General features: G+C 38.4%; 1 protein-coding gene across 1 annotated transcript; it reads left to right on the top strand.

Annotated features, from left to right (window-relative positions):
• The first annotated feature begins 566 nt into the window (after positions 1-566).
• LOC110923163 (amino acid transporter AVT1I) lies at positions 567-2,438 on the top strand. The gene is made up of 3 exons (XM_022167340.2): positions 567-695; positions 769-1,376; positions 1,874-2,438. Exons 1-3 carry the CDS (start codon positions 584-586, stop codon positions 2,393-2,395), a joined length of 1,242 nt encoding a protein of 413 aa, XP_022023032.1. The 5' UTR covers positions 567-583; the 3' UTR covers positions 2,396-2,438.
• Positions 2,439-25,963: the final 23,525 nt, after the last annotated feature.

Consider the following 25,963-nt stretch of genomic DNA (forward strand, 5'->3'; position numbering starts at 1 on the left):
ATGAACAAACTACGCACCAAGACAATTGTTCGACAAAAAGCATGTTTATGTTTGTTTACTTATTCAACAGATTATACAAATTATGTTTGTTTAGTTAAATAAGGAAACGTGAACAAGCCTCTAGTTTGTTGATTTACATCCACCAAAGTCTTCGTTCATAAATGTTTTGTCGATAATTTGTCTGAAACTTGTCGCAAATATTGAGTTATAGGAAACGTTTGTATCAAAAAAAAAAAAAAAGGTTGTTTTTTTAGTAGTGATACATATATTGAAATAAATTTTAATAATATGTTTGTACTAAACAAAAAACAATTTATATTTTTTTGTCTATGCCTGTTTACATATGAGGTAAACGAACATATTAAACATGTCTAGACAAACATAAATAACTAAATTTGTTTGTTTAAGTGTTCTGTGTTTGTTAGATTGTTCAACTTAACGAAAAAAATATCATATTCGTTCCAAATCCTCTAATTTGAACACTGTTGCAACTTTCCACGTATCCCAAAACTAACTATATATATCTATAAATGCGTCACACAAATATAACCAACAATACTTGTTGGTGCCAACCTAAGAAAACATGGACACCAACAACGTAGAGACAATTGAGAGCCAAAACCAACATGGATCACCACCAACTAAAGGCACCACTTTCATAAGAACTTGCTTCAATGGAGTGAACACTTTATCTGGTAATTAACTAGCTAGTTACCCACAAAAAATCTCATATTTCCCAATGTCATCTTTTTTGTTTTTGTTTTTCAGGTGTGGGCATATTATCAGTACCCTATGCACTCTCAAAAGGTGGCTGGTTAAGCCTCATGTTACTATTGTTGGTTGCACTTTTATGTTTCTACACCGGTCTACTTCTTCGTAGATGCATGGATTCAGACCCCCTCATCAAATCCTATCCGGATATTGGGCAAGTGGCGTTTGGTCGAAAAGGGAGGGTGATTGTCTCAACGTTTTTGTACCTCGAGCTTTTCTTTGTGGCGGTCGAGTTTCTAATAATGGAAGGTGACAATCTACACAAGTTGTTTCCAAAAGAAGAGTTTGTTGTTTTTGGAAGCAGAATTGGTGGGAAACAAGGGTTTGTTTTGTTGACTGCTCTTGTTGTGTTGCCTACAACATGGTTAAGGAGTTTGGGTGTTTTGGCATATGTTTCTGCTGGTGGGGTGATGGCATCATTGATTCTAGTGGTGGCTGTATTATGGGGTGGTGCTTTTGATGGAATTGGATTCCATGAAAGGGGAGATCTTTGGAATTGGAGTGGGTTGTCAACTGCTATAAGTTTGTTTACCTTTTGTTATTGTGGTCATGCTGTTTTTCCAACTATATGCAATTCCATGAAAGACAAGTCTCAGTTCCCTAAGGTATGTATGTCATTTCAAAGCAGGGTGTCAATTTCTGACATGACCCGAAACATAAAAATAATACGACGTAAAAATAATCAGGTTTTTGGTTGGCACATCTAGCCAGTTTAGAAAACATGTTGTGTTTGAGTTGACATTTTAATTAAACAGGTTGAGCCACTAACTCGTTTATGATTCGTTTAACCTTTTTTTTTTTTTTTTTTTTGCAACCCACCAACTTGATTAGCAGGTTCATAACTTAATTATTACCTGCCAACCCATTTGTCACGTTTAGATAAATGAGTTAAACGAGCCATGTTCAGGTTACATGGTTTTAAGTGCATGTGGGTTACGGGACACTGAATAAAAAAATATGGGTCATGTTCAAGTTGAACAATTCAACATGCCAACCTGACACAAATCCACAATTGACGTACGCCCGTATTTTAAACATCGTAAAATCCTATTTTGGGGGCATTTTAACGTTAATAACATAATCTTGTTGCTTTTGTATTCAGGTTCTACTTGTTTGCTTTGTTCTGAGCACAATCAGTTACGGATCGATGGCAATATTCGGTTACCTGATGTTCGGGGAACACCTAACATCACAAATTACATTAAATCTTCCTACAAAAAACATTAGTTCAAAAATAGCAATCTACACGACACTAATCAACCCGATATCCAAATACGCACTAGTCATATCACCGATCGCAACAGCAGTAGAAGAAACAGTCCCCTTTCGAGAAAGCAAGACGATGAGTTGTCTTATTCGAACATGTATCGTGACGAGCACAGTCTTTGTGGCATTGGTGGTCCCATTTTTTGGATACGTGATGGCGTTTATCGGTGCATTTTTAAGCATTACAGTGTCGGTACTGTTACCATGTTTGTGTTACTGCAAGATCATCATAGGATTTAAGAAATTTGGGGTGGAATTGATGGTGATTTTCATGATCTTGTTGTTTGGAACTTTACTTGCAGTTGTAGGTACTTACACTACTTTAACAGACATTATAAAAGAGGTTGTACCAAAATAAGTGGAACCTTAATTAAATACAGTTTATTTTTTATTTTACTTTACTTCCGCTATTTATTTCTAGCAACTGGGTCGGTATTTCGTTACATGCTTACATCAGTGATTATATATAAGCCGACATCTAACCGAAGTATACCCATGTGGCATATACAACAAAACTTTCTTTCTTTTGTAGTTCTGCCAAACAAAAAAAAAAAAAAAAATCCTATATCTTAATTAAATTTCTCCCTAAATTTCAGAAGTAAGTAATTCTTCATAAAATAAGTGTATTTCACCAACGCTACGCGACGGGAACTCACTTAGTGTCGGTTTGGTTCGTTCCGTATTTTACATCAATCGAAAACCATAAAAATGAATACAGGTTTCGATACTACTGGTACCGGTACCAATGTATTTTTGTCGAAATTGTCATGGTACCAATATGGTGTTGATATATGTATAGTTTACTATGAAAAAGAATATGTTTTAATACAACTCCCTTTGTTAACAAAAATGTTACCGGCATTCGTATAGTTTAGGATACAAAATAATATGTTCTTTTGAATCCAACTCTGTTTTCAACAAAATTTATACCAAAATGTCGAGACAAGAATTAAGCACAACTACGTATTCAGTTTTTTAACAACTTAACAAACGCAAGTTATTAACGAAAAAAACACATTAAATTATAAAGCAATTAATATTAAAAATATAAAAAAAAATATTCAAAGTCCATGTTCATTCATATTTAGCATTAACATATGCTTATAATTATTAAGGGGGTGTTTGGCCTAGCTTTTATTTTTTGGCTTATTCTTATTATAACTTACTTTTTCTATCATTTGATAAGCTCTTTTTAAGTGTTTGGATTAGCTTATAGCTTATTTCTATCATTTGCCCTTACACAAATAAGCTTCTTCAAATAAGCTAAACCATCTTTAGATAAGTTTCTTCAAATTAGCTTATATAAGCTAATAAGCATAAGCTTAAAAAGCTAAAACAAACACCAAATTAAACTTATTTTGTAAAAAAAAAAGCTAAAAAAGTTATAAACTTTGTTAAAAAAAGTTTAGGCCAAACACCTCCTTAATAAAGTTCCCACCAACATCCTAACGATTCTTCTTACAAAATACTTTAATAATTTTATATAATTAATAAAATAACTAAAATCTACTTGCTACTCTTCATGGAAACTCTAAATTCACATATATAATAATGGTTCTTTATAAGGAAGTTTAATTATGAAGTGTTAGGAAAACACTAAGGTGGTGTTTGTTTTTTCTGAAAAATTACGCACAAGTTCTTTTGTCTGCATCGCGCTGAACCACATGCAGACATTGTCACACGCAAACTTTTTTTTGAAGACGTTTTATTAAAAAAACGTCTGTACGAGCTCTTCTTAATGCAGACTTGGCCCAGCCACTTCTAAGATCTTCTAAAGTCTGTAGAGAGTTAAACACCACCACTCACCACCACCGCCCACCACCACCACCACCACCACTGTCCACCACCCACTACCGTCCATCACCACCACCGTCCACCACCCACTACCGTCCACCACCCACCACCACCCACCACCACCGTCTACCACCATCACCGTCCAACCACCACATCCTACCACCATCACCGTCCAGGACCACCACCACCACCCACCACCACCGTCCGTAAACTAGTACCTGTTTATTTTAGAAGTCTGCATACGTTAAAAACCAAACAACCTTCCTCTTGTAGACTGTAGAGGTTTGGTCTACCTATTCTTCTACAGATGTCTGCAGATATGATCCACAGACTTCAGACATTTTACCCCTTAAAAAAACAAGCAGCACCTAAATTTGATTTTTACATCACTTATAGGAAGTTGGATGTATAATTTGAAATATCAAGTATACTTAACAAAATCTCTCTATACTTATAAATAAAAATAAAGTATATTTGTCATGATTTCATGCTCTTTCCTTAATTGTAAGTTTCTATAGGTTGGAAACTTGGCAGATGTAGTTTCACCTTTATAATTTTAGAAAACTCTAAAAGATTTCCGAATAAAATTATTTAGTCATGTTTAAAATAAGTTTTAGGTATATAATATAATAATGCGGGTAATAGATGCCAACAATATTTGTGGTTGATTTGAAGATTATGATACTTTTCTTTTACATGCTTTTATTTAGAAAAAAAATCAGCAAGTTTATTTAATGACAATAATGTAACGTAAAAATAAAAAATAAGGTATGACTCATTAAATAAAAAAAACGAAAGTGAAAAATCATCTATTCTTCTCAAATGAAGTCGTTCAAGAATTTAATGAATATTTGTTTTGGCGAAGAAAGAGAATACCTATGTTCATATAGTTTTCTCATTAGGAAAAACTCAATGAACCATTAGATCAAAGTTTATACTTTCCTGATGTTTTCAACGGTCTTAAGATATATGGTAGGGCTGGTAAATCGTGTCTTATCGGGTTTAACAGGTCTTTGACGATACGTATAACACAAGTATTAAATATGAATATAACTCGTTTAAGTACTTGATATCTCATGTATATAACACAGCTTTATGTTTTATGTACCAAGAAAAAGAAATGACGGATTCTAACCTCATAATTTTATTTATTTTTAAAAAAGTAAAAAATCACATTGTGTAGTTTTTCAGTAAACAGATCTAATCGTGTCTTATACAGATATCTATTGCCAGCCCTAATATATGGTTGCCAAATCATATGTTAGTTTTGAAGGTTGGTGTTCCAGTAATGTTATTAAGAAATATTGACCAAAGAAGTGATTTATGTGTTGACACAAGACTAAAAATACTATCACTTCACAAGCAGGTTATAGAAGCTAAAATCATATCTGAATGTAATATTGGAATCTGGATTTTCATTCCAAAAATTAATTTGATACCTTCAGATAAAATGATTTCTTTGAAGTTTCAGAGAATACAATTTCCATTATAAATATGTTTTTCAATGACTACTAATAAAAGCCAGAGACATGCGTTACCTAAGGTTGGTTTCTTTTCAAAAGATCCAGTTACCACACATGTATAATTTTATGTGGCGTTGTAAAGAATTAATATTAATAGTAGAAACGAAGTTAAACTACTAATATTTGAAAGAGATGACACGGTGAGAATTAACACAATACATGTTCTCTACAAATAATATTTAGAGATTTATGAATTACTTTTATTTTTTAGTTTTATAAGCATTAACTCTAATTAAAATTTTATATTTTTTAATTTAATGTTCTATATAATTCTCTTCAAAACATTTATTTACAAAAGATATTAGTTCAACCCATGTAACACACAGGTAACTAACCTAGTTATATATAAAGAGGCATGCTTTGTAACACACAGGTAACTAACCTAGTTATATATTTCCTAATTAATTGAAAGATGGTCATAGTTGCCATGGATCAAACCATGCGAAACCACCATGGTTTGGGAAGGGTGTTGTGCCACGAGAACCATGTCCCGCATGGCAACCCATGATCCAATCAAGGGGTGTGCATGGGTCGGTTTTAGCCTAAAACCATAACCATAAACAATCGGTTATGGTTAATTGGTTTTAATGATTATAGCGATCAATTATGGGTCGGTTAACCGTGAATTTGAGCCTAGCTAAAAATTAGCTCAAAAAATATAATTAGACCTTATAAATAATAAGAATACAATTATTAAGAGTTTTTTCATTCTCATCTATATTTAGAACATTTAGATCAAGTTTAGTTATACCAAACATTTACACACTTGTAAATTAATTAAAAAAATCGGAATCAAACATTAAAATAATATTTACATTACAACATATATATTTACACTTCATAATTAGAACCAGACAACACAAAGAAATCGTATGCATACACAAAACTAGAAAACAAAAGTCATAATTCATGTTTTATATCTTGAGTTTATATAGAAAACATACCAACTTATGTCAATTTATAAGAAGTATGATTCTTAAGAAACACTAAACTAATCTGGTGATTAGTTTGTGGTATATCCCTTGACAAATAAGGTTAATCTTTTTTGTTTTCCTCAAGCTGTGGTGATAATGATCCTGTAAAACACTAAACACCTCCGTTAAGCTTGTTACGAGGAGGGGAATAAGAAGGTTCTCCTCGTAACCACTCTCCAGCGTGAGAAGAGAATACGTATATGTTTTGAGGAAATAAGTGTGTGATTAAGAGTGAGAAAGCAAGGAACAGATGGTTTAACCTGAAGGTGAAGGTGCCTATTTATAGCCGGATTGGTGTGGAAGGAGATGGGCTGATGGGCCTTGGTCCTGGAGTCGACAACAAGGAATAACCGTTTTGTCTCCTCTGTCATGACCACTAATGCTTCTGGGCGAGAAGGGAGATGGCGCACGTTGAATGGATCCACGTGTCCTGGTCGTTGTCCTTGTTGTCTCGTCTGTCATCGCTGGATACGTGGAGATCGTGGAGCAGATGTCGGCGCACGCTGATTGGTGCCACGTGTGCGTCCTTGTGTACCTCCTTGTCTCCTGTATGATTGTTAATCGAGGAGTACGATCGGATACAGCCTGTTGGACGCTCATTGGTCCACTGCTCTGCCACTTGTACCTGTCGTACTTGTCCTAGGATGACCTGCGCTTCTGCCCTCTGCGGGGCCATCAGGGGTATCTCGTGTAGCCGGCGCAAGGTGCAGGAAGTGAGGGTTTTCATCCAAGGAGCCAAGTGTGAAATCTGGTCTTGTGTTGGTCACGACCTCGCGCGCGACTAAGGTTAAACCCTAGATGACCGCGCAGGGTCGAAAAAGCTGCCGGATTATAAAAGTAGCAGTATGGTCCTGTGCGCGACCTAATTGGTCGGCGCATGTTTTTGGGACCATACCCCTTCAGATTCTGATTCAACGTTTATTATAATTGATACATAATTAACTGAGAATACATTGTTTGAAACCTGGAAGTTGCAACAATAGAAGTAACACACGGGTCAGTTCAGTTATGGTAGTTATGGAACAATGGAAAATCGTAATCAACCCATGTATATTGGTTTTCAGAAAATCATTAACCAATCCACCGATTTTCTTATCGGTTCAGTTTTTTTTAGATTTTTTTCGGTTAATTCGATTATGGGTTGCTTAATTCAGTTTTATACACACTCTTAATCCAATCCACCACCCTCGTACCACCATTGTTTTAAAAACTGGTTTTTAAATCATACCGGTATGGCATTAAGGACATGTTTGGCTAAGCTTATTTAAGTCAAAAAGAACTTTTGATAAAAGGACTTTTTGAAAAGGAGTTTAAAAAAAGTGTTTGGATTAGCTTATGGGATGGAAAAAGCCAAAAAAGTCAATAAGTTGTTTTTTAAAAAGTGTTTGGCTTAGCTTATTGATGTAAAATGACTAAAATGGGCATTCTTTCATACGGGATGTTAAAAAATAAGAGGTATATTGGTAATTTGTTGTTTTAGAGCATTCTCATCCAAACCACCAAAATCTATGTGGGGGGTTTTTAAAATATAAGAAGTATAAAAAGTGGTTGTGAGTGGAGGAGAGAGAAAATGTTACTGTTCATCTGTATATTTGGGGGGACACTGTTCACCCCCTATACTTTTTTAATATATATTGAAAGTGGTTGTGAGTGGAGGAGAGAGAAAATGTAATATATATTGAAAAGGAGAGAGAAAAAAGTATTTGTTTTTAGTGGAAATATATTGATATAGGAGTTGTTTTTTAGTGGAATGTATGTATATTTTTAGTGGATTGGATGTGAATGCTCTTAAAAGCTATAAGTTGATCAAGAAGTCACAATCTCTTAACTTTTCAAAAACTCCTTTTCATTCATATCAAAAAGTCATTTTAAAAAGCACTTTTTGTTGTGAAACTAGCCTACTAGAACAAGATTATAAGAGAACAATAGGGAGAAACGGATTGATCTTATTGATTGAGGTGTGTATTTACAAAGGAATACAATAAATATATATAGGAGATGAAGTCTTGGAGAACAAGCTAATCTATTTAAGGAGTTGATAACCACATAATATAATATATTTATAACACTCCCCCTTGGTTATCAACTTTGTATGCTTTGAGATGCTGCCTCGTTAAAAACCTTACTTTGGAAAACCCAGTGGGACAAAACCTCAGCTAAGGGAAAAAGAGTGCAGCACGTATTTTCTTCTCCTAATACTTCTGGATCAGATATGTTGCCTCATTAAATACCTTACTAAGAAAACCCAAATGCGACAAAACTTAGTGAGGGAAAAAGAGTGCAACTTTAATAAATCTCCCCCTCATTATAATACGCATCCTTTAAGTGACGTGTGTCCATCTTCCTTGAAAGATGCTCAAAACTTTTGTAGAATGCCTTGTCGCTTGATGCCTTGAAATGCAATCCTTTATGTTGAATAATGTTGTAAAATCTTCTTGTAACACCTCGAATTTTTGTGTCCAATAATGTGTTAACACGTGTCATTTGATTACACGTGGCATTGATATTAAATAAAGGGCTAATGTTGACAAACCTTGAAGGTATATAAATTCGAGGGTTATAAATGTCAAACAAGGGTAAAATACTGTATAATAACCCTAAATAATGCTTGTACCTTCAAACGAATAAATCATAGATCGTACGGAAGCGAAACGCGGAAGAAAGTGAGGGATTACAAACCACAGGGGTTAACTGTGTCAACATGTTTAATTATACCTCTGAGTGACCCTTTAACGTTCCCGAGGCTTTGTAACAGTATAATACACTCACTAGAATGCAATATATAAATTTCGCGAATTTCCGTTTTAAAAACGAGAAAGTTACGATCGAATTTGTATGAGAAGGGTTAAAAGTGTCAATAATATAATTTGAGGCTTTCCGGATAATAAATAAATTAACCGGGGGCTTAACAATGCGGGTAAATAACGCGAGGTCCTTAACTGTATTTAACAGAGGGCCAATTCGCAAAGTTACCCCTTCAAACCCGAAAGGTCAGGTAATTAATTACCAAGATTTTCTAATCATTACAAAAAAGAATTAAAAAGATTTATTTTTAACCCCTTACGGACCGTAAAGGGTATGCCTTACGGACCGTAAGGAGGGGGAATGATTGCTGATGATCCGCCTATGGCTTACGGACCGCAAGGCCGAAGCCATACGGTCCGTAAGCGATGCCCAGCGACAGAAAGTTGGCTGTTGGCTGTCCAAAGCGGTAAAACATGGATTTATGGGTTTTCCAGGGTCATGGGCGCCCCCTACTCGACCCATAACTCTCTACGCCACCTGCCATTCATCCATGGGCACTTGTAGAGTGTGTTGTGATGATCTTGGACCTTGTCCTTGACTATAAATAGGCCACATTATGTTCATAACTATCACACAACTCAAAAACACTTCTCTGATCATTCTAAGAGCTCTCAAGTCTTCTTCCTTGTTCTCTAAACAAGCCTAAGTCTCTGTAAGTCATTTAGATCCTTTGTGGTTCAAGTTTACTTAGTATTATAGCTAAAAACCAAACCGTCGTAAGTACGGTTTGACTTTAAAATAAATCCGTGATGGTTCAGTCTTATGACGAATCAAAAGTGGTTATGAGTTGGTATTTATGTGGGTAATATACCTCTAAAAGGGTTCCCTCTGATCACCACTCTAACTAGCTCAAATGTCGAGTCAAACGAACGGTTAAAAAGTCAACAGAAAGCTATTTTTGCGATTTATGCATAATCTGTAATGTATATACTATGGAACCTGTTTAGACACTCATAAAACATGATAATAAGTGTATAAACTTGTTTGCGCTCGTTTGAATCGACCATTTGCTACATTGACCCGGTTCGGAGCCGAATGTCGCAAAAGTTTGACTTTTGCTTTGACTTCAGTTCTGACCCGTTTTAGTGAGGTATAGATATGCCTTAGGACTCTCTTAGGACCAGGTTACATGATGGTATAGACCTCTGTGATCGGTTCATGATTTGTCCGAGTCTTTTACGCATTTCCGTTAATCGCCTAAAAGTTGACCGTAACGGCCTTTTAAAAATAAAACGAGTATTTCGGACACGTGAACGGACCATAACCTTGCTTACTAAATTATAAGCATGTCCTTAAAGTTTCACGCCAATCCGAGGTCTAGAATAAGAGTTATGCTAAATAGCGCAATTAAAGTAAACTTTTGTAATAAACGGCGCAATTAGCATAACGCCTATCTAAACCGAGATTTCGTCACCCAAAACTTTTACCCACTGTTATAAAATAATATTTTTGGAATTTTAAAGATTTTTAATAATTTTTACCTTGCTCATAACCTGCGGTTATGGCTACGGTTCGGTAAATACCGAATATGCCCTTTTCGGCCAAAACTTGAGTTCTACAAGGTCTTTTGACCCGATTCCAGTTACTACTGATTTTAAATAATAAATAAAGTATTTTAGACTTTATAAACTGTTCGGGAAACTCAGATTTCCTGTAGAACTCGAAAAGCCCTTTAAAAGTCTTTAAAACGACCGAAAAGCCCCTACGGGGCATAATATTAACTTAAACTCGTTACGGGCATCACGGAAGGTATCCTACTGATACCACAACCTCTTTAAGGCATATTGACTTAGGAAATAAGCGTAAGACTCTCATGGTTAACCGTTTCGCCTATTGCGCGCACGGTTCGGCTTATGAAACTAGTTTTCGTAAATTAGCCGATACGGGCCAAATTATATTATTTGGACCCCCAAAATCCAGAGTGTGAACCTTGAACCCATATAAAACAAGTCTCTGAACTTGTTTGGGGCAGAATCACATTCCATTCTCGGTTTTCGCCTTTTTCACGCGATTAAACCATATTTATATTCCGGAACCAACCGGTCTAGGCTACGGCCAATATAAAGACCCGTTAGGATTCTAAGAGGGTAATTAAAACCTTCGTTCCAGATTAGGAGCCCAGTAAAAGCTATCGGTGATTTAATCAAACTAAGGAATAATACTTGCAAAGGTAAATACTTTAACTTATTTCCCCTATACGGGCTTGGGTTACGGTATGTTAATACCGCTTGATTAAGCATTATATTTTTTTCCATCGCTTAGGTGGTTAATTAAATAATATGATCGGCTCATTTAAACAGTTTTGTTTCTTAAAAGCCTTTGGGGGGTTTAATGACCGTTGTCCCGGATATCCTTGGCATCATTTTACGAAATGGCCACGACCATCGACATCCCGGTGTAGGCGTACACCCGGTATACATTGTCGACATTAAATTAAAAGACGTAGCCGTTGGTTTTTATACTACGGTTTTACGCAATGTGGTGTGTCTATAGATCTTTAACCCGACACGACCCGGGCTACTGAACGCATAAAAGAACATGTAAAACGTTCACAAGATTTTAATAATTTTCCCAAGTTATAAAAGAGTTTGTGCCTTGTGCATTCAAATCAATTTTAATAAACATTTTCAAATGTGTCAGTTGAATGTATTTACCAGTGTAAACTGACGTATTTTCCCCAAAAAGATTAAGTGCAGGTACTATACGAAATTGGCTGGTATTAGCTTCCTAAGCATCATGAATAGTCTCGCAAACTCGATGCCGTATCTGAATGAACAATATTTATTTATTTTGATCCGCTGTGGATACATTCGACTTCTGTAATACATTTGATATTACAACCAGAGGTTGAAGTATATATTTATCTTTAAAGCTTCCGCTGTGCATTTATATAATTGTGTGGTTTGACTATATTGTTGCCAACTACGTCACGGTAATCCCCCACCGGGCCCACCGGTGAAACACGTGGAAACCGGGGTGTGACAGGTTGGTATCAGAGCCAACATTGAGTGAATTAAACACTATCCTAATGTGTTTAATCTCAATGACACAATTGCACATACTTGAGTCTAGACAAGAACTTAGGACAAATTCGAATTGTTATTCCAATTTTGTCTTGTTGCTTTTATTATTGGTATTTAAAGTTTTATAAAGCAGGAAAATGCCACCTGTTATATTCCGAGGAAGAGGAAGGGGAAGAAGAGGCAGAGGAGATATCGTGACGCATCACGATCACGAAGCTGGACCGTCAGGTACAAGACCTCCTTCAATGACAAGGAGCGAAGAACCACAACGACGAAGAGACCTTTACGAACCTGCGAGGCATTCCACCTCGCACAGCTCGACGCCATCCTACCGGCACTCCTTTGGGCCAAATTCAGATAATGATCCCAACAACCCACAACCTTCCTTCATACTTCTACAACGTTCGGTTTCGCACCGGAATTATGACGACCCTACTCCATACTTCATAGGTCAGTTTAATCCAGCTGACTACATAGAGGAACCTTCAGGCTTTGTACCATTAGGGCCACAAGATCACTTCTCCGAAGACCATATGGATGAAGATACTGATCCAACAGAACCTGCTCGTGGTACGCCCACGCATCCGATAGAAGTCTCTGATGGGTCATCCTTCCATGGCACACCCTATCAGGGACCAGATAGTTTCCAAGCGTTGTTCGACCGACATGAGTGGTACTACACACCACCTCAACAGACATCACAACAACCGCGACATCCACAGGATCCCTCTGCGGATTCACGCTTTGTGGCAGTTACGCCACCACCTCCGCCACCGGCGCAACCAGTAATGCCTGATCCGCCAAGGCGTAGGAGGACAAACGCTCGTATGTCCACACGAGGAGGAGGGGGTATCCACTTCAGCACCCCTCGACACTCTAGTAGTAGCCACTATCCGCCACTACAGGAAGAAGGACCTTCAAGTCCTATACAGGAGGCGAACTCCGCACCAGCTGCACCAAATTCGCCACCATTTGGGTATGACCAACCCATACCTGCTTACACGGGTCCGACGGCTTACAACCCGTTCAAACCGTCTCAGGCACATTACAACTACAATTATGAGCGCGACCCATATGTGGTGTCGGCTAGATATAATGCACGCTACCCTGACGGAGCACATGGAAACATGGGAGCTCCGGACTACTCAGCTCATGGGTATCCAATACCTCCCAGACCTCCAGTTCCGCAACAAGCGCCACCACCACGTTTCTCTCCTCCTGAACAGGAAGAGATACTCCATCGACTAGATCGTGTGGAGAGAGAATTCGAAGAAGAGAAAAAGAGCCACCGAGGATTTCTCAAAGGCTTGGCGAACCTACTAAAGGGCAAAAAGAAGAAACGTGACCACTAGCCCTTAATAGTTGTACTAATGAAATTTCTACTTTGAAATAAGTCCCTGCGTAGACACTTATCATATTTCAGTCCCTACGTGGACTTATCTGTTAGTCCTTGCACGGACACTTATCTTATGTTAGTCCCTGCGTGGACTTGTCACTTATTTTAAAACCTCTATGGAGGTATGTACTATTTAAAAAGACCCGTTTAGGGCGATATGTAATTGTATTTGAGATTATGGAATGTATGTTATGAGTTCGTTTTAATATGTATAAAGTAAATCAAAACCATTCCTTTTAAATTGATCTGCCTAAATAAAGAATCTTACGAGTGAAACCTAGCCTGGTGTCTTTTAAGATCCGGCCAAGATGGTAGGACTTAAAGATTCAGATTCCCTGTTAACCGCTGCAAGCATGTTAACAACCATGGCAGGTGTGATTCGTTAAAATCACGCACGTCATTCTTATACAATAATCCTTTAAGGATTTCAAAACCCAACTAAATGATTTATAAATCGTGGGTTAAATCACCAATAAAGGTGATCAATCTTATTTGAACATCCATTAGTGATGTAGTGCCTACGGGCCAACCATATTAAAACATCCATTAGAGGTGTAGTGCCTATGGGCCGTAATAATTGTCTTATAAAGACAAAAGACAGTGGTGGTCTATGACTCCCTGCCAGAAGGGGTAAGAGAACTACGGTTCAAACCTCTATGCCTTTGATTCTCTGAAATCTCGGCTAATATTATAAAACATCCTCGTGATTAGGCTTTATGCCGCCAATATTATCGTTATAGCTAAAATAGGATGTATGCAAATCCTAAGATTTAATGAGTAATAAGTTAACCAAATATGGTCTCTGTTACCATGGTTGACAAATTGTCATAAAAGACAATTATATAATAATCTCCTGAATAAAATTTTGTTATCTTCTGTAGCAGATTCAAGTTACAATGGCGGATCCCAATGGAGAGAATAGCCATACAAATGAAGATGACTACGACAATGCGCAGGTGCATCTGACCGGCGCACAGCTTAAGGCTCTGATTGACAATGCTGTTCAGGCAGCTCTTGACCGTCAATACACTGAGTCGCATAGCAGATCTGTAACAAAACCACTCTCCAAACCAAAGACACACTCCAAACCACCCTCTCAACCCAAGAAAGATGACGACAACCACTCGTCCACTGAGAACAGCGTTCATCGCGATAGGGAATATACTGATGCATCCAATGTTAAGGGTTGCACCTACAAATACTTTGTATCTTGTAAGCCCCGGGAATTTACAGGGGAGAAAGGTGCTGTTGATTGTATCACCTGGCTAGATGAGATGGACACTATTGTGGACATCAACGGGTGTGCAGAGAGGGATGTGGTGAAGTATGTGTCCCAGTCATTTAAGGGCGAGGCCCTGGCATGGTGGAGAGCTCTGGTGCAGGCGTCAGGTAAGTCTGCTTTATATAAGATGACATGGGAGGAATTTATTGCTCTCATAAAGGAAAACTACTGCCCTCAGCATGAGGTTGAGAAGATAGAGGCTGACTTTGTGTCACTGGTGATGACGAACCTGGACTGCCAGGCATATTTGACGAGCTTCAATACGATGTCTCGCCTGGTACCGTACCTTGTGACACCGGAGTCCAGAAGAATCGCCCGTTTCATTGGGGGATTAGAGCCTGCGATAAAGACTAGTGTGAAGGCCTCTCGACCGACGACCTTCATGTCAGTTACTGACCTCTCCTTGTCTCTCACCTTAGACGCTGTCCGTCTGAGGACACTAAGGAGCAAGGAGGCTGAGAAGAGGAAACGTGAGGATGATACCTCACGAAGGTCAGGGAAGAAGCACCGTGGAAACGGTGAAGGCAAAAGAGGGTCGGTGGCGAAGAAAGATGGGCAAGCTGGTGAAAGGCCCAACTGCAAAATCTGCAAGAAACCCCACTCTGGGAAGTGCAGGTTTGCATCGAATTCACAGTCACAACCAAAGACTCCTTCCTGTGGACTGTGCAAGTCCAAGGATCATAAGACTGTGGAATGCAAGAAGATCAAGGATGCAACCTGCTATGGTTGCAACGAAAAGGGGCATATCAAGAGTAACTGTCCTAAGAACGCCAGGAAGGCGGAGGAGACAAAGAAGACTAATGCTAGAGTCTTCCGCATGGATGCGAAGGAGGCTGTGCTGAACGACAATGTGCTTACAGGTACTTTTCTCGTAAATAATATATTTGCAAGAGTACTTTTTGATTCAGGCGTCGATAAATCCTTTGTAGACCAAAAGTTTTGTAAACTATTAACCATGCCGATCAAAACCCTAGATGTAAAATACGAGGTAGAGTTAGCAGACGGCACGATAGAAACCGTCTCCACTGTTCTAGAAGGATGTGAAATGTCCATTAAGAACCATTCTTTTCCTCTATCTCTACTTCCCTTCAAACATGCGGGTTTTGACATAGTCCTAGGCATGGACTGGTTATCCCGTAATCAGGCCCAGATTATTTGCGGCAAAAGGCATATAGTGCTAAAGACTCCGAGTGGTGAATCGCTTGCCATTCGAGGAGATACGCAGTACGGATTACCCGAGGACGTATCTATGCTCAAAGCTTCTAGATGTTTGAACAGAGGCTGTGTCATTTACATGGCTCAGGTGATAATTGAAGAACCTAAGCTGAAGATCGAGGATCTTCCTGTCATTTCTGAATATCCCGAGGTTTTTCCTGAAGAACTACCTGGTTTGCCACCAGATAGACAAGTGGAATTCAGAATAGATATCATACCTGGAGTAGCTCCCATAGCAAGAGCACCTTACAGGCTAGCTCCTACTGAAATGAAGGAATTAAGGACCCAGTTGGATGAACTATTGGCAAAAGGTTTTATCAGACCTAGTTCGTCTCCCTGGGGAGCACCTGTCCTATTTGTAAAGAAGAAGGACGGATCGATGCGGTTGTGCATCGATTACCGTGAGCTGAACAAAGTTACCATAAAGAATAGATATCCTTTGCCAAGGATCGACGATCTGTTCGATCAGCTGCAAGGAGCGAGCTACTTCTCAAAGATCGACTTAAGGTCGGGCTATCATCAGCTAAGGGTCAGAGATGAAGATGTACATAAGACCGCATTTAGGACTCGCTATGGTCATTACGAGTTCCTAGTGATGCCTTTTGGGCTCACAAATGCGCCAGCTGCGTTCATGGATCTCATGAATCGCGTCTGCAAGCCGTATTTGGACAAATTTGTCATCGTCTTCATCGACGATATTCTTATATATTCCAAAAGCCAAGCTGACCATGAGAAGCACCTCCGTTGCATTCTCGAATTATTACAGCGTGAGAAACTCAACGCCAAATTCTCGAAATGTGAATTCTGGCTGCGAGAGGTTCAGTTTTTAGGTCACGTTGTGAGTGAGCGTGGTATCCAAGTGGATCCCGCTAAGGTAGAGGCGGTAATGAACTGGCAAGAGCCAAAGACGCCTACCGAAATTCGTCGTTTCCTGGGATTGGCAGGATACTACAGGAGGTTTATTGAAAATTTTTCGAGGATTGCTGCACCCTTGACTTCCCTAACCAAGAAGAAAGAAAAGTTCATTTGGGGCCCAAAGCAGCAAGAATCCTTCGAAATCCTGAAGCAAAAGCTGAGCAACGCACCTGTGTTGACCTTACCTGAGAGGACAGAAGAATTCGTAGTTTACTGCGATGCATCACACACAGGCATGGGGTGTGTGCTTATGCAGAAGGGCAAGGTTATTGCCTACGCTTCACGACAATTAAAGGTGCACGAAAAGAATTACACCACCCATGATTTGGAGTTGGGTGCCGTTGTATTTGCACTGAAATTGTGGAGGCATTACCTTTATGGTATTAAATTTGTGGTTTATTCTGATCACAAAAGCCTCCAGCACCTGTTCAATCAGAAAGAATTGAACATGAGGCAGCACCGTTGGATGGAGACCTTGAATGACTATGATTGTGAGATCAGGTACCATCCCGGCAAAGCGAATGTAGTCGCTGATGCCTTGAGCAGGAAAGAAAGGGTAAAACCTATTAGAATCAATGCCAAGAGCATTGAGGTCAAAAACAATTTAATCGAAAAGATATTAGCTACGCAGCGGGAGGCTGTGTTGGAAGCTAATTATCCTAATGAAAAGTTAGGAGTGACTGAAGAGCAGTTGACTCTTAGCAAGGATGGAATCCTTAGATTAAACGGACGAATATGGGTTCCGATTTATGGAGGACTACGAGATGTTATCCTCCAGGAAGCCCATAGTTCCAAATATTCGGTCCATCCTAGAGCTGACAAGATGTATCAAGACTTAAAGGCAAACTATTGGTGGATAGGCTTGAAAAAGTCTGTGGCCGCCCATGTAGCAAAGTGCTTGACTTGTGCTCAAGTCAAAGCCGAGCACCAAAAACCGTCTGGCTTGCTACAACAGCCTGAGCTTCCCGAGTGGAAATGGGAATGTGTAACTATGGACTTCATAACCAAGTTACCCAAAACCAGGAAAGGAAACGATACAATATGGGTCATAGTCGATAGGCTGACTAAATCAGCTCATTTTCTACCCATCAAGGAGACGTATAGCTCCGATATGTTAGCCCAACTTTATGTTGATAAGATTGTAGCCTTACACGGCATACCTGTGTCTATTATCTCCGACAGGGATACTAGATACACGTCTCACTTCTGGAAGAGTTTCCAGCAATCTTTGGGCACGCGTTTGAATTTCAGTACGGCTTACCATCCACAGACGGACGGTCAAAGTGAGCGTACTATCCAGACGTTAGAAGACATGCTTCGTGCATGTGCGATCGATTTAGGTGGTAACTGGGATAAGAACCTACCCCTAATCGAATTCTCCTACAATAATAGCTACCATACCAGCATAAAGGCTGCGCCTTTTGAGGCATTATACGGTAGGAAATGTAGATCGCCTGTTTGTTGGGCGGAAGTAGGAGAGGTCCAATTAACAGGACCAGAGATTGTTTTCCAGACAACGGACAAGATTGTCCAGATTCGGGAACGTCTCAAGGCTGCCAGAGATAGGCAGAAAAGTTACGCTGATCCAAAGCGTAAAGATTTTCACTTCGAAGTGGGTGAAAAGGTATTGCTTAAGGTGTCACCCTGGAAGGGAGTGATGCGTTTCGGCAAGAAAGGCAAACTGAGTCCGAGATACATAGGACCTTTTGAGGTCATTGAACGTGTCGGGTCAGTCGCCTATAAGCTGAACTTGCCTGAAGAGCTCAATGGAATTCACAATGTGTTCCACATCTGCAATCTCAAGAAGTGTTTCGCCGATGAATCATTGGTGATCCCACACACAGATGTACATATAGATGAGAGCTTAAAGTTTGTAGAAAAACCTTTGTCGATTGAAGATCGACAGGTGAAGAAGCTTCGAAGAAAGCACGTACCGATTGTAAAAGTCAAATGGGATGCTCGTAGAGGTCCCGGATATACGTGGGAAGTCGAAGCCACAATGAAAGAAAAGTACCCCTATTTATTTGAGTAAATCTCGGGTCGAGATTTATTTTAAGGGGGTGAGGATGTAACACCTCGAATTTTTGTGTCCAATAATGTGTTAACACGTGTCATTTGATTACACGTGGCATTGATATTAAATAAAGGGCTAATGTTGACAAACCTTGAAGGTATATAAATTCGAGGGTTATAAATGTCAAACAAGGGTAAATATACTGTATAATAACCCTAAATAATGCTTGTACCTTCAAACGAATAAATCATAGATCGTACGGAAGCGAGACGCGCAAGAAAGTGAGGGATTACAAACCACGGGGGTTAACTGTGTCAACATGTTTAATTATACCTCTGAGTGACCCTTTAACGTTCCCGAGGCTTTGTAACAGTATAATACACTCACTAGAATGCAATATATAAATTTCGCGAAGTTCCGTTTTAAAAACGAGAAAGTTACGATCGAATTTGTATGAGAAGGGTTAAAAGCGTCAATAATATAATTTGAGGCTTTCCGGATAATAAATAAATTAACCGGGGGCTTAACAATGCGGGTAAATAACGCGAGGTCCTTAACTGTATTTAACAGAGGGCCAATTCGCAAAGTTACCCCTTCAAACCCGAAAGGTCAGGTAATTAATTACCAAGATTTTCTAATCATTACAAAAAAGATTTAAAAAGATTTATTTTTAACCCCTTACGGACCGTAAAGGGTATGCCTTACGGACCGTAAGGAGGGGGAATGATTGCTGATGATCCGCCTATGGCTTACGGACCGCAAGGCCGAAGCCATACGGTCCGTAAGCGATGCCCAGCGACAGAAAGTTGGCTGTTGGCTGTCCAAAGCGGTAAAACATGGATTTATGGGTTTTCCAGGGTCATGGGCGCCCCCTACTCGACCCATAACTCTCTAGGCCACCTGCCATTCATCCATGGGCACTTGTAGAGTGTGTTGTGATGATCTTGGACCTTGTCCTTGACTATAAATAGGCCACATTATGTTCATAACTATCACACAACTCAAAAACACTTCTCTGATCATTCTAAGAGCTCTCAAGTCTTCTTCCTTGTTCTCTAAACAAGCCTAAGTCTCTGTAAGTCATTTAGATCCTTTGTGGTGCAAGTTTACTTAGTATTATAGCTAAAAACCAAACCGTCGTAACTACGGTTTGACTTTAGAATAAATCCGTGATGGTTCAGTCTTATGACGAATCAAAAGTGGTTATGAGTTGGTATTTATGTGGGTAATAAACCTCTAAAAGGGTTCCCTCTGATCACCACTCTAACTAGCTCAAATGTCGAGTCAAACGAACGGTTAAAAAGTCAACAGAAAGCTATTTTTGCGATTTATGCATAATCTGTAATGTATATACTATGGAACCTGTTTAGACACTCATAAAACATGATAATAAGTGTATAAACTTGTTTGCGCTCGTTTGAATCGACCATTTGCTACATTGACCCGGTTCGGAGCCGAATGTCGCAAAAGTTTGACTTTTGCTTTGACTTCAGTTCTGATCCATTTTAGTGAGGTATAGATATGCCTTAGGACTCTCTTAGGACCAGGTTACATGATGGTATAGACCTCTGTGATCGGTTCATGATTTGTCCGAGTCTTTTACGCATTTCCGTTAATCGCCTAAAAGTTGACCGTAACGGCCTTTTAAAAATAAAACGAGTATTTTGGACACGTGAACGGACCATAACCTTGCTTACTAAATTATAAGCATGTCCTTAAAGTTTCACGCCAATCCGAGGTCTAGAATAAGAGTTATGCTAAATAGCGCAATTAAAGTAAACTTTTGTAATAAACGGCGCAATTAGCATAACGCCTATCTAAACCGAGATTTCGTCACCCAAAACTTTTACCCACTGTTATAAAATAATATTTTGGGAATTTTAAAGATTTTTAATAATTTTTACCTTGCTCATAACATGCGGTTATGGCTACGGTTCGGTAAATACCGAATATGCCCTTTTCGGCCAAAACTTGAGTTCTACAAGGTCTTTTGACCCGATTCCAATTACTACTGATTTTAAATAATAAATAAAGTATTTTAGACTTTATAAACTGTTCAGGAAACTCAGATTTCCTGTAGAACTCGAAAAACCCTTTAAAAGTCTTTAAAACGACCGAAAAGCCCTACGGGGCATAATATTAACTTAAACTCGTTACGGGCATCACGGAAGGTATCCTACTGATACCACAACCTCTTTAAGGCATATTGACTTAGGAAATAAGCGTAAGACTCTCATGGTTAACCGTTTCGCCTATTGCGCGCACGGTTCGGCTTATGAAACTAGTTTTCGTAAATTAGCCGATACGGGCCAAATTATATTATTTGGACCCCAAAATCCAGAGTGTGAACCTTGAACCCATATAAAACAAGTCTCTGAACTTGTTTGGGGCAGAATCACATTCCATTCTCGGTTTTCGCCTTTTTCACGCGATTAAACCATATTTATATTCCGGAACCAACCGGTCTAGGCTACGGCCAATATAAAGACCCGTTAGGATTCTAAGAGGGTAATTAAAACCTTCGTTCCAGATTAGGAGCCCAGTAAAAGCTATCGGTGATTTAATCAAACTAAGGAATAATACTTGCAAAGGTAAATACTTTAACTTATTTCCCTATACGGGCTTGGGTTACGGTATGTTAATACCGCTTGATTGAGCATTATATTTTTTTCCATCGCTTAGGTGGTTAATTAAATAATATGATCGGCTCATTTAAACAGTTTTGTTTCTTAAAAGCCTTTGGGGGGTTTAATGACCGTTGTCCCGGATATCCTTGGCATCATTTTACGAAATGGCCACGACCATCGACATCCCGGTGTAGGCGTGCACCCGGTATACATTGTCGACATTAAATTAAAAGACGTAGCCGTTGGTTTTTATACTACGGTTTTACGCAATGTGGTGTGTCTATAGATCTTTAACCCGGCACGACCCGGGCTACTGAACGCATAAAAGAACATATAAAACGTTCACAAGATTTTAATAATTTTCCCAAGTTATAAAAGAGTTTGTGCCTTGTGCATTCAAATCAATTTTAATAAACATTTTCAAATGTGTCAGTTGAATGTATTTACCAGTGTAAACTGAGGTATTTTCCCCAAAAAGATTAAGTGCAGGTACTATACGAAATTGGCTGGTATTAGCTTCCTAAGCATCACAAATAGTCTCGCAAACTCGATGCCGTATCTGAATGAACAATATTTATTTATTTTGATCCGCTGTGGATACATTCGACTTCTGTAATACATTTGATATTACAACCAGAGGTTGAAGTATATATTTATCTTTAAAGCTTCCGTTGTGCATTTATATAATTGTGTGGTTTGACTATATTGTTGCCAACTACGTCACGGTAATCCCCCACCGGGCCCACCGGTGAAACACGTGGAAACCGGGGTGTGACACTTCTTGTGAGACTTCTATTGCTTCCTCTTACGAACAAGTACCATAAGATCCACAACTATGTTGTGTTACATTCTTTACATCTACAAGACTAACAAAACTAGTTTTCATGGGTTAGTAAAATCTAGGCACATATCATTCTTACCTTTAGAGTATCGACATATCTTCTTTTCCATTCGAATGTCTCCTCACTAGACATGTGCTATATCATGTTTATAAATTCAAATAAAAGATATATATAATCATGCATAGCTAGGAAGAAATATCAATGCACAATTTTACTTTAGCCATGGTACTTTTGGAATGAGAATCCTTACTTTGGTAGGAGATGATAATAGTCATTTCTTATAAAAAGTGTCTGAACAACCTTTAGCATACTTTAAGGTTCAGTTTTATCCACACTATAATGTCCCAGCATCTTCTGGATGTAGTTTGATCAATGGATAAAAATTGATCACAAATATACTCGAATTGTATGTTGAGTAGTAACTAGACTGAGCCAGGGTCATTCAAAATTCCCCCTCTAAAAGCTCGACAGTTTCTCTCGATGGTGCCTAGACATCATCACTGTAAACTGCGATTATAGTGAACTTTTAGGAGACGACTTTTGATAAAGATGGGTGATATTATCAAACTCATATTGCTCTTTTCTCAGAATATCTCATGAGTTGTACAACACTCAACCCAACTATTTTATCCATACTATCTTTTTAAGTTTATAAATATACATTCATCAGGTTTTGAAATGCTTTAGGCATTTACAATCATTCACTTACTTCTTTTCACTTTGAAAAACAATGTATGTGCATACACTCTTTAGGAGTTCTGTTACATAAACCTCCTCATTGATTTCTTTATCATATACAAGGATGTCTTGAACACTTACTTTATTTGTATAATACATATTGTACCATGCTTGTACACTGTACATTGAGATACCCTAATCACCAAGTACAGGTTTTCTATGTATGTTTATTGGTTCACAAGAATTACATCCATAAGATGTTTCAACTAACCTTATAAGCACTTAAATGCTTTAGGATACTCAGCAGAAGTTCCAATTATATTCAACGTATTCAAATATGAATATGTATACAACGATCATATTGTTCTCGAGAACTTTATCTACATGATTTTGATAATTTAAATCCTCCAGAGACTTTCATGTAAACTTTCAGTATCAAGTGATAAATATTATTCATAAGACGCATGTCAATTCTCTCTTTAATATTATTACCAGACTAGTTAAATATTGGAAAGCTATTGTATCCACCACTGGAGAATACGATTCCTCATAATCAATATTAGGTCATTGCGAAATCCTTATGCCACCAATTTTTCCTTATACCATTTACTTTTCATTTATTGATTCGCATAAAAGACCTGTTTGTTTCCAATATGTTTTACAACATTTGTTGTATGGACTACTGGTCCAAAAACTTTCCATTTCAATAGAGAATTCAACTCTGCCTCATTTGCGTCTTTTCGTTTTGACCAATTATTTCTTTGAATTTGTTCATAGGCAGATCTTAAATCTTGATCCTCATCATTTCATCATTACAAGCGCTATATTATATACAAAAGTGTAACGACGTCGATTTTATTTCAATTCCATACATATCTTAGACATAATACAACTTATCAAGATCTCTTTAGTTTCAGGTACCTGAGGTTCTTCTTGAACGATCATGTCTACCGTCTCTTCAGGAGACCTTTTTAATATAACCCCGACTTGACCATCTTAATTAGTTGCTCCAACTTTCGAGGAATTTTATTATTGGAATCGACTAGTCTACCACGCTTCAAACGTGCAATAGACTTATTACAAACATGTGGTTGTCCTTATGGGACACTGATGTGGAAAAAGTAGTTCAACTAATTAAACTAAAATTACCCTAAATTAAGACTCAAGTGATAAAAATCTAGACTCTTTAACCTGACTAAACTACTCACCGGCAAGTGTACCGGTCGACTCTAGCAAAGAAAAGTAAGTCCGGATGTCGAACCCACAAGGACTCTAATGAATTACGTTAACGACTCAACTTAGACTAGACACTGACACGACTAAACGAATATTGTGTTTGGGGGAGGTTTTACTAAAATCCTAAAATTGTGATTAAATTGAAATTAACTAAGACACAAACGAAAACTAGGGTTTTAATTCAGATGCGATTAAGGACTACCTATACTTGAATCCAGTTTAACTACGGATGGACTTCTAACGGTTTTAATGTTGTATGGAGCCGGGATCGTTAAATACTAAACCTTAAGGTATTTCAATGCTAAGACTTCCCGACCCTTCTCAGGAAGAAACCTAGGAAACCCTACAAGGCTGTTATGATTACCGACTGTTAGATTTCCTCTCAGTCCTCTAACGACTCTAAAAGTGCCCTAATACGACTATCTACCTCTCAGCGCGATAATCTAAGGCAATTCTAGGTTCTGACTTGGTTTACTAGACACAACTGCAATTAGGGAACTAACTTCGACTTCTCTCAAAATCTAATTTAGCTATATACTGCACCGCGACCTAATAACTAACTCGAGCCTCTCAGCGACAAGTTAAGTAGAATATTTACTTCTAATTATATTTTAATTACTGTTTCTAAGGCTATCGGCCGATTTACCCAAAGATCACCCGAACCCGCAAGGATGCAAATAATCAACACAGATCTATTATGTGATAAAGACCGTCACCAAAATCTATGTGAAACAGCAAACAATCCACAATCAAAAGTAAATACGCACACGCACCAAATCAGAATATCTAAAACACGTTACTTTCAAAGTCAATCCATAACAAACAATAAAAACCGTTAAAAGATCCAAACTTTCATCAAACCATCATCTAGTCTAGGTAGTATCTAAAGTCTAGCCAAGAAACATGATGTTCAAAACAAACAAAACAAGTTTAAAACAAGAATTCATCGCAAAGTATCGAAAACGTGAAAATAAGGAACACCGGGAGATAAAACCCGAAAGATCTTCACTCTCACGATCCAAGCTTCAACCGGATGATTCCCGTTCGGCAAAATACTCCAGAATGCTCAAAATCTCCTCCGAAATTCGTCCTAGGGTTTCTTGATTCGTATTCAGAGTTGTGTTTAGTTTCTTTTCCAACAAACCATCAAAACCCTAATTTTTCCGGATTAAAGAACCCTCGCGTGACGCCTAGGGGGGTCGCGTCACGCGGCGCCTCCCTTGTATATTTTTTTTATTTTTTTATTCTTTTCAGCTTCCGGCTTCTCCCGACGCGCGTACGAATCCTGATTTTCTTCCAAACTGCTCGGTTTTCCTCGTTTTTCAACACTTTAAGCTATGGGACCTGAAATCCAAGCTTAACGTTAGCAGTATCGCAGTTCTAACCTAAACTAGACTCTAAACGACTGAAAATTGACCGAAATATACACTATAAACATATGTACTTTGCAGTACATCAAACATCCCCACACTTACTCTTTTTTCGTCCTCGAAAAAGAATTATGCAACGGAATCATAGACAAATAATTACTCGGATTGAAAACATAGATATACTTAATTAAAACCAAAACTTGCGTTAGCTGCGATTGCGGATATATTTGTC

Source organism: Helianthus annuus, chromosome 17 (genome assembly GCF_002127325.2).
Source record: "Helianthus annuus cultivar XRQ/B chromosome 17, HanXRQr2.0-SUNRISE, whole genome shotgun sequence".
In the NCBI taxonomy this organism is placed as follows: domain Eukaryota; kingdom Viridiplantae; phylum Streptophyta; class Magnoliopsida; order Asterales; family Asteraceae; genus Helianthus; species Helianthus annuus.